The sequence below is a fragment of the Chiloscyllium plagiosum genome, unplaced genomic scaffold (assembly GCF_037043375.1).
Source record: "Chiloscyllium plagiosum isolate Xiang-an unplaced genomic scaffold, Cpla_swu_hap1 HiC_scaffold_11, whole genome shotgun sequence".
Lineage (NCBI taxonomy): Eukaryota > Metazoa > Chordata > Chondrichthyes > Orectolobiformes > Hemiscylliidae > Chiloscyllium > Chiloscyllium plagiosum.
Window position 1 is genome coordinate 18,939,743 of NW_028270149.1, and position 14,967 is coordinate 18,954,709.

Consider the following 14,967-nt stretch of genomic DNA (forward strand, 5'->3'; position numbering starts at 1 on the left):
TTTGTTGCTCGTCTGAAATTGCTAATAAAATTTGAGGGAACATTTAAACAAAACCTTACTAACAGTAATTGTGTTTATGTCATGTAGTTAGTCCAAGCTTCATGATTTGACGAACGAAGATGGCCAGTATACAATGCGAGTCAAATTTTTGCACTTGTGCTTATTTCAAGAATATTTATTTGCATCGAGAAATCCATGACCAGAAACTCTGAAGTCGGAAATTCAAGCGTAAAATAAAAGAAGAAATATATTTTCTCCCCAATCTTTTATTGAAAATTTACAGCAATGGTAGCAAAGTTAAAAAAAACATTGTATAATGGGTCAACGAGGAAAGACCTATAAATAAAATCTTGCCATGAGGTATACATTTCCCAGGCAGCTCCTCACTAAAGTGAGGGCAAGAAGCAGAGAAATAAATAAATAGGTAATAGCAGCTCAAAGCAAATGGAATTCAGACAAGTGCAATATTTACACAGAGGGCAGCAAGAAAGACAAAGGGTTATTTTTAAAGACAGCAATATATGAAATGTTAACAAGGCAAAGTCCAACTTCTGCAGCATTTCGACCTTCAGCCACTAACTTTAATCACAGTAAAGTCACAAACACCAATAACAGCAACAATCTGTAGCAAGTTTATGGAAAAATGCCACTATATACTAAACATACTTTATTCCTTGCTTCATTTTTAAACAGTTACCTTTTGGGAAATTCAGATAAAATATAGTACATGTAGAAAAACATCCCAACGTTCATAATCTACTCGGTGGTTACTGGGGGTGGACCTAATATAGATGCATACACACGGGTGTGCACAGAACAATGTACATAGATAATGTAAACACAGAACTTCAAGAGGAAAATATCCTCAATCTCAGCCCTCCAATGCACTCTTTTATTTCTATATCCCCCACCCCTTGGCAAATTAGTTTGCGTCATGCTCATCTTAAGGAGATTCACTGCCATGAAAATTAAGCAGTAAAACAGCACGGCTGGGCATTGGTCAACCAACCATTCATGGCAAAAATAAAGATATTATGCTACCAAGTATTCACAAATCAAACTAGATTTTGATTTGTACTGACTTCTCTATCAGCATTCAGTCCTGCATTGGATACAGTGCAGGACAGGCTGTTCAGCCCTTTGCCAGTGCTATCCAATTAATGCCACTTCCTTGTTTTTGCCCTCCAGCCCTACAAACTTTCCCAAGGATCTGTCCAACTCCATATTGCATGCGGATGGTGTCCACAGAATAATAGAAAAAAAATTACCGTAACTTTTGATCAGTAATAAAATTAATTAGAGAATGGTATAGAACAAGATGTACAACCTTTTACTGAAATAAGAACAATGCACTCTCTTGCGTGCATGTACTTGACCTTCAGAATTCTGGACAGGGCCGCAGTGTAGCTACACTGAAGATATTCTACCCGATAAACCTCGCTTGTTTCTCACCAGTACTTACTTCTTAAGGAGATAACTTGTGGCTGGATTCACTTCCAGCACATCATACTCACATACATACATACATACTCAAGCTGCCAAACTCCATCAGCCACTCCACCCAGGAAGCTGGGGCTGGCCCAGTTCTCAGCAAAGCAGATAAGACCCAGAGCTATCCGCACATGCATTCTCAAAAGCCCTCCATTAAAAGACGCTGAACTGAATGTCATGGTCTATCCTTCGAAGCTGAAGCTTCAGCGTCTATTCACAATGCCCCACCAATATTTCAACCAACTCACCATAGACCAGGGATTGGACACAAAACCTTTTGGCACTGTACGGCTCAGGATCACACCACATGGTACAGCTATTTACAGAGGCTTTAGCCCAGCCCTTTTTTTAAACATTTGTTTCAATACAAAATTTCAGAATGTGCCCATTACGCTTTCCTAACCATTCTGGTCCATGCACAAGATAGCAGCAAAGATGCTTTTGACAAGTCCAATTAGCTGAACTTAGATTCCTACTTTCTCCTTCAATGAGCGAAAGTAAGATGCCTGGGAAAGTATTTTCAAAAACTAGAACTGGACTGCTAAATTAAAACAGCCCAATAAAACACTCCCCCATCAGCATCAATTTACAACAAAGATTCAGCTAGACAATAAAAATGTCAAATTAATCTAAACAGCTATACTCAAGTGGTGCATAGTACATGTTTGCTGAACTGAGAATGGAGAACACTTAAAAATAGAAGCTTTAAAATATTTAAATCAGGAGGGAAAAATTGCAGTCTTTATCCGTAAACAAGCAAAATTCAAAAACAGAACTTCTTACAACCTTTAGTCCTACTTATAAGATAACTTGCAAACACAAAATGGGGCTGTGAAGGGTTTAAAAAAATCCCACACAAGCTGAACATTGCCCTTTTAAGAGTACAGTGTTAGTTTTCACAGTTAAAGAACAGATCTCGGCCACAGCACAAGAGTCCCTAACTCTTCTACAAGTCGCAGTCTCCTCCTCCAGAGAGCAGCCCGTGAAGACACATTAAAAGAAGCTAGAGAGAAAAACACAATGAGATAGATCATCAACACTGGAAGATATTTCAGACACGTGCAGAGGATAGGATACAGTACAGAAATCCCAACAGGAAAATAAATTAATGGATATGCAGATTGGGTGGGGTGGGGGGAGGAAACAGGTGACAAACTTAAAAAGATGAAAACTCAGATTCTCCGATTGCCATGAAAAGGGTCTTTTTAAAGTGAGGAATCATCTTATGAGGATCACATTTTCAAATAAATAAAGACACCATAGGACTGAGTTGCAACAGCTTTTAATAGCTTAAAGATATTGTAAAACATCCAGAATTAATCTGTGGAGCAAGAAAAAAGTAGCAAAAAAACCCTATCTCAGTAACGGTTACAAAAAAAAGTAATCAAGTGCATGACCTGCACAAATCGACTAAGAATAGAATGTATAAAATTTTGTACATGGCATTCTTTCATGGAGTCTTGAAACAATATAGAACCATCACAGATTCCATGAGACTGGAATGGCTGACCTGAGGAAATACAATGTCTCGCTATTAAAACACCTTAGCAAGGTTTGAAAGCAATGCTCAAAGTATTCAACATCGCCACATTTACAAAATAAATATTGTGCAATTTAGTTTTAAAAACACAATACCCAAAAGCAATGCACTTAATGGCTGTCACATGGGCAAAAAAAAAGCACATGCATTTTTTTGGTGTACAATGTTAATCATTTAAATTCTATTAAAAGAAAGATCTTATTTTGAGCAATACAATATACAAAACAAGCTTTTGTTGATCACAAAAGGCAGAGCACAAATCTGGCTTCGTATTTAAAATGCACAGGCCACAGCCGGTGAGCTGTATCAGAAGCTGCCCCCATATAATATTGGCCACTGCTTACAAGAGGGAAAAACAAAGAAAAACATGTTCCATAATGACTGAGGGTCTCTAATCATTCTGTGCAGAGCCAAGGGTTACTGTAAAGAAAGAGTGCACAAATATAGACAAAAATCAATGGCAAACCTGCGAAACCCAAACGATTCAATTCACATTTATTTGTCAATAAAATCTACGTCAGCTCAAACTATTAGCTTGCACAACATCAGTAATCCCTTCATAACAGAAGTGCAATAAAAATGGAATTTTAAAAATAAACACACACACACACACACACACAAAGTCCTCCAACATCTAAACGTTTTGATCTTAAAAGATCAAGTAGAATTGGACAAAAATACTCCACATCAGTGCCATATACTGCTCACGCACAGTCATAAACTTCATATTATATAACTGAAACAAGTATCAAAATAAGAGTTAACAAAAACCTGGTTTTATAAAATTGGAGAAAAAAATTAACAAAAATCTTTGCTGTTGCCATTAATAGTAACTGATATACCCTCAAAACTTCCATTTATTGCACTTTATGTTTGACCTACAAACTCGTAACTTCCAGATTCTCCTTCTGGGATTTTTAAAATAAATGCTAATCCTTTATTTTGCTCTGTATGGTATTATTTTCCTCCTTAGGTTAACATGCATTTTGTAACATGTCTGAAATGAAACTCAAGTCCTACAATGTCACGTTTTTAAAAACTTGTTCGATAGGGTTCAGTAGCCTAAAACAGGAGCAGCAAACACAAGCAGCGTAAAGGTGATGAGACATAAATGGTGACAACTTCATGCAAATGACTTCCTGAGTACTCTAATACACCTGAAAAACCATGTGGTCTAATGTTGTGATTACTGAGATGTAAACAGTCTCTGATGCTCATATAGCATCTCATGTGGTACCATGCAAGTACTGAAGTGGTAAATTGGGAGTCCTTTTGTCAGTTCCATACTATTTATTGCTGGATTCCTTCATTCAGCACAGCCACAGCATCAGGTTTGTACACGTGTTTACATGGAGAGGGAAGGGAAGGGTGGGGGTGAAAATGGGTAATCAGGAAAGGGGAGGAGAGGGGGAGAAGACGGGAAAGGAAAGGGATTAAGCGGTGGAATGCAACTGGGAGCAAAAGGGAGTTCATTCCCGACTTGCGGAGGGAAGGATTCTACAGGAAGCCTGAACTGAAAATGAAAGAAAAGTAGGATTAATTTTTCATGAGTTACTTTAAACTAGATGAATGTTCAGCCAAGTACGATTTTAACAGTAAATAATGAATGAGTACAGTTGAACATGTTAAATATGAAAATGAGTATTTAAACAAAAAAAAAAGCAAACATTCAAATACACACAGCAGTGGAACTGAGCTCACAAAATGATGAACTAAGAAAGATTTTTGGTTATTTGCACTTCTACATCATCTTTTCAGCTGTCCCAGCTCAAGCAACAAAATCAATTTGGGAGAAAAATAAAGTCTGACTGATTTTTGTAACTTGCCCCATTTTTAATTCTGGTTAAAAGGGAACTTCACCTCACCAGAGTTAGAAGATTGGAGAGTCAAACAATTTGAGTGACCAGGATACACAACCTTGGTGGTGTTGCACTGGGTGGGTCAGTCTTTGTGATATATGCTTCATCTGTAGAAGGTCTTGGTCAGGCTCCAAGTGGAGGTCCAGGTTCAATTTTGGGAATCGCACCTCAGGAAAGGTATTATATCTTTGACAGAGGCACAATTCACCCGAACATTACCAGGACTTTGATGGGCTACATTGTGCAGACTGGCTGTAAAAGATCTGTTTTCTCCTACAAGAACAGGCAATTGAAATGCGACTGGATCAGCGCTGGCAGAGTAAATACATGGAAACCACTTTACTGATGGAAGAAGTCAATAACAAGGAGACACAATCTTAAAATTTGAATGAAGTTATTCAGGAGTAAATAATGATGTGCTTTCCATTTGGGAGTACTAGAAAAAAGAACATTTCCCCACTCTCTTCACCCTAACTAGGAAAGTCTGCTAGTGATTCCTTATTACACAAGAGTATCAGGGATATGAGCAAGGTCAGGAAAATGGAATTGCATGGCCAATTGAATATTGGAATGGGCCAGATGGGTAGGGACAATCTACCCTGACGCCTAACCACTTTTAAAATAACTACTACCTGAAGAATGAAAATCTATTCAACAGTAGTCGTGTAAAAAGGTATTCTTTCTTTATTTGATCACATGATGTGGACATCACTGGCTAGTTTGCCCAAGAAGATGCCTTCTTGAATTGTTGCAGCCCATGCAGTGTAGGTACACCCAGAGTACTGTAAGGAAGTGAATTCCACAATATTAACCAGTGACAGTGAAGGAACAGTGATACAGTCACAAATCAGGATGGTATGGGGCTTGGATGAAAACTTGCAGCCAGTGGTGTTCCTACGTACCTATTGATCTTACCCTTCAGGGCGGTAGAGGTCATAGGTTTAGAAGGTGATGTCTAAGGAACTGCGGTGAGTTGCTGCAGTGAATCTAGAGGATGGCATAGGCATACACTACTGCTACTGTGCACCACTGGTGGCAAAAGCGAACTTTGGAGGTGACAGATTGGAGTGTCAATCAAGAGGGCTGCTATGTCATGGACAGTGTTGAACTTCAGTGTTGTTGGGTTGTCCTTATCCATGCAAATTAAGAGGATTCAACCACACTTCTGACTTGCAGACAGGCATTGGACAGACAGAACATGAGTTCCTCGACTCTGACCTGCTCTTTCAACCAGAGTATTTATATGGTTAAACCAGTTCAATTTCTGATCAATGATAACCCCCAGGATATTGACAGTGGGGGAAATACAGCAATGGTAATGGCATTGTCGATCAAGGAGAGATGGCTGTTGGCTGACACTTGTCTGGCACAAATGTTACTCTGAAGCCAAACAAGTGTTGCAATTTTATAATGGGTAGGGTGTTTGAAAAAAAATTAGAAATCTGAAGAGAGATGTTCAAACTGGTGGCATTTTGATTCTTGTTCTAATGCTAACCACCAAACCATTAGTTTCTTGGTGAAAGAGAAAACTGTTGACTTGTTAAACGGAGACTTTATAACAGTAACAGCAACAGCAAGACCAAGCCAAAGCCTAACCACAAGAAACATCATACCAATGCAAAAAGTCAGCATGAGGAATATAACTAACTCCCACACTGAAAGATGTTGGTTATTTTAACTCAGAAATAGAGCAGTGGAGCACCTCCTTACATTATAGAATCACTACCGTATGAAAGGAGGACATTCAGCTCGAGTCCACACCAACCCTTTGAGGAACAACCCGCCCAGACCCAGACCCCTACTTTATCCCATTAACCCTGCATTTCCCATGGCTAATCCACCTAACCAATACATCCCTGGACACTATGGACAATTTCCCATGGCCAATCCACCTAATCTGCATATCTTTGGACTGTGGGAGGAAACCCATGCAGACATGGGGAGAACGTGCAAACTCCACACAGACAGTTGCCCAAGGCCAGAATCGTACCCAGGTCTCTGGTGCTGAGAAACGGCATTGCTAGCTACTGAGCCACCACGCTGCCCAGGTTTCACAAAACAGTCGAAAACTCTAAAGTATTAACGCTTAATTATGAATCAAATGCTGCCACAGAAATGAGTTTGAATGCAGACTTGTTGTTCTGCTCCCAATTAACCACTAGTGTCAGCCTTGACAAAGTTGGTAGTTCACTCCTTAAAAAAAAAATCAGATCATCAAGTTTTGAGTCTGATTCCTGGATAGCAGCACCGAAGGAGTATATCCTTTAGACAAGATATCAAATAGGAGGACCCTTAAAAGATACTAAGTAAAGAAGAGGGAGTGAGTTCCTCCCAGCATCCTGGCAATTATTTATCGCTCCAACAAACAGCAATGAAAACAGATTTTTTAGTCAAATTATCTATGACTGTCATCTGTGGAGACTTACTATGCAAACATTGCTGTAATGTTCAGAAGTGTAGCAAGCAATGATCACATTTCAACTATTTCACTGGCTGTTAAGCTCACATGTTAGTGCTACATCAGAGCAATTTCTTTTTTCAAAGTTGCATGCAATACTTTTGATTGCAATATATGCAGAAAACATGGAGAAATTAATTACCACCATATCCAATACCAACCTCCTTGGCTGCAATATTAATCAACAGGGTTTGTATCACTTCCTAAACTGATCTCTCAGTATAATATCTTTGTTTAAAAACTATACCAGAACAATGCCAAAAGGCTAGGATACACAGTGAGGTGTCTGAAATCAGTCATCCTCATTAAAGTCAGAATCATCTATAAGTAGTTATTGGTGTTATATCTGTTACCAATGTACCCAAATTATCACCAAATAACTACAACGAAATGCACAGTAAACAGTGTGTGATAACTGATTCCACTGCTGTGGTGGAGGTTAGTAACCAATCAAGCTTACCAGACAACCAGAGTCTCATGCAGCATGCAGTGAACACGTTAACTGTAAAACAGTACACATGCAAAAGCTAATGTGGATGAACAGATACAATGATAAAAGTGTATACACAACACTTGCCCTGCTCAAAAAAAAAGTGACCATAACCCAGTGATCCTAAAATACCTCATCATCATACCTACCAACCGCAGGGTGTGTTTAATAGGGTAACACTTAGTGGAAGCACAGAAGCTTCAACTTGGTTCACTAACACTAGTCTAGCATAATTATTATATGAAGCATTCTTCGTAATTTTCTAAAAGTGTATACACTTTTGCTACAGGTTCTTATAAAGGAACTCTTTGTACCCGAATCAAAATCAGAACTGAAATGATGTCTCACTTCTTTCTTTGTTCGTTAAAGCTGTTGCTTAGATATAGATTGCAGCAAACATTTATGCACAGATTTTACCCAGAATAACTGATCAAGAGATTTTCCGAACATTTCCATTTAATACATCAAGAATAATTCTACAATGCCACTTTGTTCCTTGACCCACATCTGAATGGTAGCTGAGAAACAAAACACATGGGAAACCAGGAATAACAGACATGCTGAACACCAGGTCTTTTTTCCCCCCACAATTAAACAGATGGGATTCCATTAGTATTCTAACCAAGCAGCTCTCCTCCTCAAATTAAATGGCTGAAGGAGAGTTTGTGTCTGCATTCCTTCTTGCCCAAAGCAAAACAAGCTGCACCAAAGCAAAGCTCGACCAAATTAAAGCCAGCCGACAAATCAAAGGACACAATCACATGGCAACCTTTTCAGAAAATTAGCAGTCAAACAATGCACTGTACATAGTGATAAAAAACTGCACCCCAATGAAATGACTAATTTAGCTGTGCAGACACTGGACAGTTTACTATCCAAATGTTGTGCTTCACAAAAATACTATTCCTACAGATCATAAAATGATGTTTTGCTGCAATTGTACTCAGTAGCCTTGCGTGAAAGCTAAGAAATTGATTTTTCTCAGTGAATTTACCATTCTATACCTCTACACTGCACAGGTCAGGTATCAGTTGGGGGGTCTGGTACTACAACTATTGGTACATCTGCTTGGTCAGCAATTAATGGAGTTCAGGCACAGGGAAAGCATGAGTTGCTTTCAAAGATTTCAAAACATATCCTCCTAAAATAGCTCATTTAAAACTTCGTTCATACGGAATAGCCCTTTTTTTTGGTGGGGTGTGGGATGGTATGTGTCCTGAACAACAGGTTGTACTGTCTTCAATGAAACTTGCAATTAATTCCACAAATACAACTCAGATTTTCACAATCCCCAAAGGGACTATTTTGCTTAAGGGAATAGAAAAATTACATGGCAAAGCATTTTGTGACCAATTTCAAATTATTGCATTTTCTGCATTCACTGTAAAAATGGGAGAACTTTAAAAGAGTGCAAGAGAAGGCCCCAAAGGTACCTGTGCACAAATCTTTGAAGGAGGCAGGTTAACAATGTAATTAATAAAATATATGGGAGGAAGCGATGAGAAACATTTATGAAACACTAGTTGAGACACAGCCGGAACGTTGTGTCCAATGCCGGAAGGATGTGAAGCCTTTGGAGACAATGCAGAACAGAAGTACCAGAGTAATTCCGGTAATGAGGAATTACAGTTGCATGGTTAGCCTGGAGCAGCTTCTGCTGCTCTCCTTGGCCCAGAGAAAGCCAACAGTGGATTTGACAGATGTTTAAAATTATGAAGGATTTAGATACAGTACATAAGGAAAAGAGATGCTCCATAAACTGAGGAGTGGATAACCAGAGAACAGATCGACAAAATCTCAAGTGGCATGAGAAAAAAAAATCCTTTTCTTATGGAATGAGCAATTAGGATTTGGATTGCACTGCCTAATATGGCAGTGGATACAGATTCAATGATAGGTTTCAAAGGGGATTGCGATAAATTGCAAGGATGTGGGGAAACAGTATGAAAGCACAGCTAACTAGGCCAGTCACACTTCAAAAGAGTTGGCTCCTTCTCTGTTGTACTATCATATGATTCTGTGAACATATACATTTAAGTTGTGCCTGTCTAAACCAGCTACCTGACTCTTACCAGCAGCGGTGTTAGGAGGGCCTGCTGACACCATTAAGTCATGAAGTACCCAAGTGCAGGAAAGCAACTGGGACAAGTTCAGTGTGTGCTGAGCACTACAAATGGAGGGCCAGGAGAGGACCGGGAAAGTATGATGAAAGCAGTGAGGGAATGGGAAGAGAGAAACTAATAGGTAGGAATGAATTGAATAGTGTGTCAAAAAGCATAGGGACTAAATAAATGATGTTTCAGAGGGAGAATACAGGTGAACTAAAAAAGGATCACAAGGTGCATTTTTGTCTTGGTCTATGACTCATTGAGGGTTATACAGCACTGACATTGGAAGGTTCAGTTGGATGATTCCTTGGATGAAGGGATCATCTTAGTGGAATGATTGGACTAAGAGGGCCTGAACTAATTGGAATTCAGAAGAATGAGAGGTGAGCTTATTGAAACATGCAAGATTTGCGAGACAGGGTGCTGACAGGGTAGATGTGGGAGGATCTACTGTCTCTCAGCAAGGTGAAAGAGAGCTTGATGACACAGTCTAAAAATAAGGAGGAGGGTTCAGGAGAATACAGTGACCAGCATCCAGATAGGACATTCCCAAACATCTAGCACCTCTTGTGAAATTGGCTTTGCTTTAAAAGGGTTGAACTTTAAAACGAGTAAAATGTATAAGTATAGTACATGCCATGTCGCATCACCCCAGCCCCAGCTTTCCCCACCCATCCCATAAACTGTGCTGACCAGGTGGTGAACTAGCTCCACTAGCTAACAGCTGAGAAAACAAAAAACTTACCTAATAATTATCAGGGTTCCACTTTGGGCTCTAAAAGTATGCTATCTGGATTAAAACTATGCAAAAATGTTTAGAACAAGATAATTGTGCAAACAGTGTTCCTATTCGTGCGTAATAGCAATGTCATGCAACTGGTTGGTCTTGCTGTGCACGTGAATAGATGTTGAGCTGCGAATTTTATATGCATAAGGGATAGGGACAATTTCATCCACCAAAGGTAAAGGTCTTTTATGGATAATGGTACACGTCAGTACCACACAATTTGACACTACATTTCAAGTTGAGACACAAGAATCGATTCACAATGTTTGGCTACCTACTGAAGATGTTGAAAATAAAAGGAGTTGTGGTGACTGTATTCTGGTCATTAAAACTGGTGAGGGATAAAATGTAGAAAATGAAATTTTAAGGAAAAATAAAACAAATAGAGTATGCTTACTTTTTCCGCTCCTTCTCTCGTTTCAGTGTCTGCTGGCTCCCTGACTGCTGGGCCTGTGACTGAAGCAATTCAGCTGCAGTCTTTCTCTGTTTAAAGGCATTAATTTCATCATCCAGGCTCTTTTTCTTGTCTTCTAGCTTCTTCTTTTCATCCTGATGAAGTTTCTTTAAACGATCAAATTTATCATGCAGCTGAAGTGGGGTTGGGGAAAAGAGACACACACAGATAGAAAAGGATGAAACATCATCAGAAGTGGCTCCATCTCAAAAGTAATTAACTGGCTTTAAGCACGTGGGGGCGCCCTGAGAACATGGATGGTGCAAAATACTTTACATAGCAACAAGTGAATTGAAACACGGATTCCTCTAATGTGTTCCCACGATGATGATATTGCTGCTTGCTTCGGGGGGGGGGGGGGGGGGGGGGGGGGGGGGGGGGCTCTTAGAGGACTAAGGAACTTTACCTCTTTCTCCGCTTCTTTCAGTTCTGACTCCTTCTCCTTCACTCTCATGACAAACATCTGTCTCATCTCTTCTTCTTTCTTCTGCAGCTCCCCGAGAAACTCATTTCTCTTTGCCTCATATGTTTCCTGCAAGCTGCAAAGGGAGATTATGACTTAACAGACACTAACAGTTTGCAGTGCTCAACTAATGCTGTTGAAATGCCAGCTTTACCCCTGCACATGGATGGGGAGAAGAACAAGTTCCCTTGGAAGCCACACAACATCCTGACTGAACTACACGTTTTCATTGCCATGAGAAGAAAACACTGGAACTTCCTTCCTAACAGCATCAAGTGTCCAACAACCCAAAGACTGCAGTGATTCAAGTGGTAACTCATCACCACCTTCACCAGGACAAACAATAATGGCATCAGGTGCTGGCCTCACCAGGGATATCCGCAGCCAGTAAACAAAATTCTTGAAAACTATTTCAATTTCTAGCAATCAAATCAATTACTTTCACTGAAGTAGTACATGGGAGACTGCATGTAGTCTCATTGATGTGGGTGATATTACAAATACCCCAATTAAATGCAGGGTGACAGGGATAGGTTAAGGAGGTGGCTCTTTGGAGGGTTGGTCTGGACCCTTTGAGCCAAATGGCCTGCTTCCACACTGCAGGGATTCTATGAAAGGTAGCACAGTCATTCAGTGGTTAGCAATGCTGCCTCACAGTGCCAGGGACCCAGGCTCGATTTCACCGTCTGTGCAAACTGCACACAAACACTTGCCTTTCTTCCCATGTCTGAGAGAGTTTTCTCCAGATACTCTGGTTTCCTTTCACAGTCCAAAGATGTGCAGGTTAGGTGGATTGGCCACACTAATGTTCCCACTGTGTCGAGGGATGTGCAGGCTAGGTGGATTAATCATGTGAAATACAGGGTTCTGGGAATGGGCGTGTGGGTCTGGGTGGGATTCTTTTTGGAGGGTTGGTGTGAACTCAATGGGTTGAATGGTCTGCTTCCGCACAGTCAGGATTCTATGATTCATGGCTGTGTACTCTACCTGAAGGGTTTATTATCAGGATCCGTGTCCTTGAATCCCATCTCCTCCAGCTTGCAGCGCCGGTACAGCTCATAGTGACGAGTATGCGTCTGTTCTCGAAGATCTTCCATATTGACTCGGATTAGCATCTCTCGTAGTTTTACAAAGTCGCAATGGTTTTCATTTTCCACTGCAATGTGATTTAGGGTTTCAGAATTTCACAGAAAACAAAACCAAGACAGAACACATTAAATTGTTTAAAAGAAACAAACATTAGATACAATTTCCCATGGAGCGATCCCAAAACAGCAACCAAGTAGTGTCACATGCCGATTAATTCAGGTAACTGCATTACTGTAGTGCCTCATGTTCACTGGACAGCGTGGACTGCAACTGGGCTGAAGTGGGGTGTGCCTCAGATGGTACCTTTGCAATGTCACTCAACCATAACCACACCCTCAGGCCTGTACTTCTCGTTGAAGTCATATGTAGGGCGAACAAAGAAAAAGGGGAACTAAAATCAAAGCAAAACCACCAGAAGCAGAACAACTGACTGACTTTTACTGGAAAAGCAGGCTTGAAACCCTGCTCAGATGACACTTACTAATGGGTGGCATATCTCAGCTCACGCCAATGGCGATTTTTAAAAGAGGTTCTTGCTTCACTTTCATATGCTCTCCCCATCAGGAAACTAAAACAGGTACAGCAGGCAAAGAAGGAAGACAAATGGAATTCTGGCATTTATTGCTAAAGAAAGAGAATATAAAAGTAGGGACATATTGCTGCAACTGTACAAGGCATTAGAGAGACCACACCAGAGGTACTGCCTACAATTTTGATCCCTTTATTTTTTGTTTATACATTCACAGGGTGAGGGCAATGTTGGACAGGCTAGCATTTACTGCCCATCCATCATTGCCCAAAGGGCACATTGCAGTGGATCTGGAGTCACACGTAGACCAGACCAGTTAAGGATGGTACTTTCCTTCCCTCAAAGGACACCAGTTAACCAGATGGGTTTTTCCTGACAATCAGCAATGGTTTCACACTCACCATTAAACTCTTAATTCCATATTTTTATTGAATTCAAAATCCATCATCTGCCATTGTGGGATTCAAACCCAGGTCCACAGAACACTACCTGGATCTCTGGATTAACAGTCTAGCGATATTACCATTAGGCCATTACAACCACTAAGGGAGGGATGTAAATGCACTGCAGGCAGTTCAGAGGAGGCCTGTTTTGTGAAGAGAGGTTGAGCAGTTTAGGTGAATGAGATGAGATCTAATTGAGGTACATAAGATGCTAAAAGAGGAGTGACAAAGCAGACGCAGAAATGATGTTTTCTCTTGTGTGTCAACGTAGAATGAGAGTACACAGATTTAGGATGAGGCAGACAGATTTAAAATATATGTAAAGAAATTACTTCTCTCAAAAGAGTTTTGAAAGAGTTGTGGAATTCAATACCCCAGTGTATGGTGTCAGCTGGAATGTTGAGTAAATTTGAGGAAGTGGAGAGATTTTTGATGAGTAATTGGTTGAAGGATTATGGAGAATGGGCAAGAAAGTGGAGTTGAGCCTTGTATCATTGTATCAAAAAAAAGCAGACTCAAAGGACTGAATTGCCTCCTCCTGCTCCTAGTTCTTATGGGGTGTTCTGATTTCTTTCGGAAACCAGTCTGCAACCCAATGAGAACAGGCCACTATCAAACACACTGAAAAACTAGATTAGATTAGATTACATTACAGTGTGGAAACAGGCCCTTTGGCCCAACAAGTTCACACCGACCCGCTGAAGCGTAACCCACCCATACCCCTACATTTACCCCTTACCTAACACTACGGGCAATTTAGCATGGCCAATTCACCTGACCTGCACATCTTTGGACTGTGGGAGGAAACCGAAGCACCCGGAGGAAACCCACGCAGAAACGGGGAGAACGTGCAAACTCCACACAGTCAGTTGCCTGAGGCGGGAATTGAACCCGGGTCTCTGGCACTGTGAGGCAGCAGTACTAACCACTGTGCCACCGTGCTGCCCACATGTCCATCCATTCTCCCTCAAAGTCTCCCCCTTTTTTCAAAAAAAAAAAAGTTCCAGCCTCTTTGACAAGATTTGGACAGTGGGTGCCTTTGCAGAATCTAAACCAAGCCTTCACTTTTCACGAGCAAGCCTACAGAGTGAGTGGGAAGTCGGAGTACAGCCTGGCCGTGCACTTATTCAATATTCTCACGACGGTGCTTTCAACAAGAGCTGCAGATAACCATCTGGAGCAGAAATGCTGGACAATTAGCCTGAACACAAGAGAACAATTGCTGTACTTTTACAGCCAGATTGAGGTCAGCTTAC

General features: G+C 40.6%; 1 protein-coding gene across 4 annotated transcripts in view; it reads right to left on the reverse strand.

The window, feature by feature from the left end:
* Positions 1-207: 207 nt before the first annotated feature.
* Positions 208-14,967, reverse strand: part of septin6 (septin 6) — an 82,527-nt gene continuing 67,767 nt past the window's right edge. Inside the window, exons 7-11 of one of the 4 annotated variants that reach the window (XM_043705087.2) lie at positions 12,638-12,806; positions 11,594-11,726; positions 11,131-11,321; positions 7,809-7,850; positions 2,758-4,544 (exon numbers count right to left, since the gene is read on the reverse strand). In XM_043705087.2, coding sequence (XP_043561022.1) covers positions 7,847-7,850; positions 11,131-11,321; positions 11,594-11,726; positions 12,638-12,806 — 497 coding nt within the window. In that variant the 3' untranslated portion in view covers positions 2,758-4,544; positions 7,809-7,846. Of the gene's footprint in view, positions 2,495-2,757; positions 4,545-7,808; positions 7,851-11,130; positions 11,322-11,593; positions 11,727-12,637; positions 12,807-14,967 lie in introns of those variants that run through there. The other 3 variants (XM_043705086.2, XM_043705084.2, XM_043705085.2) reach the window with 3 other exon arrangements.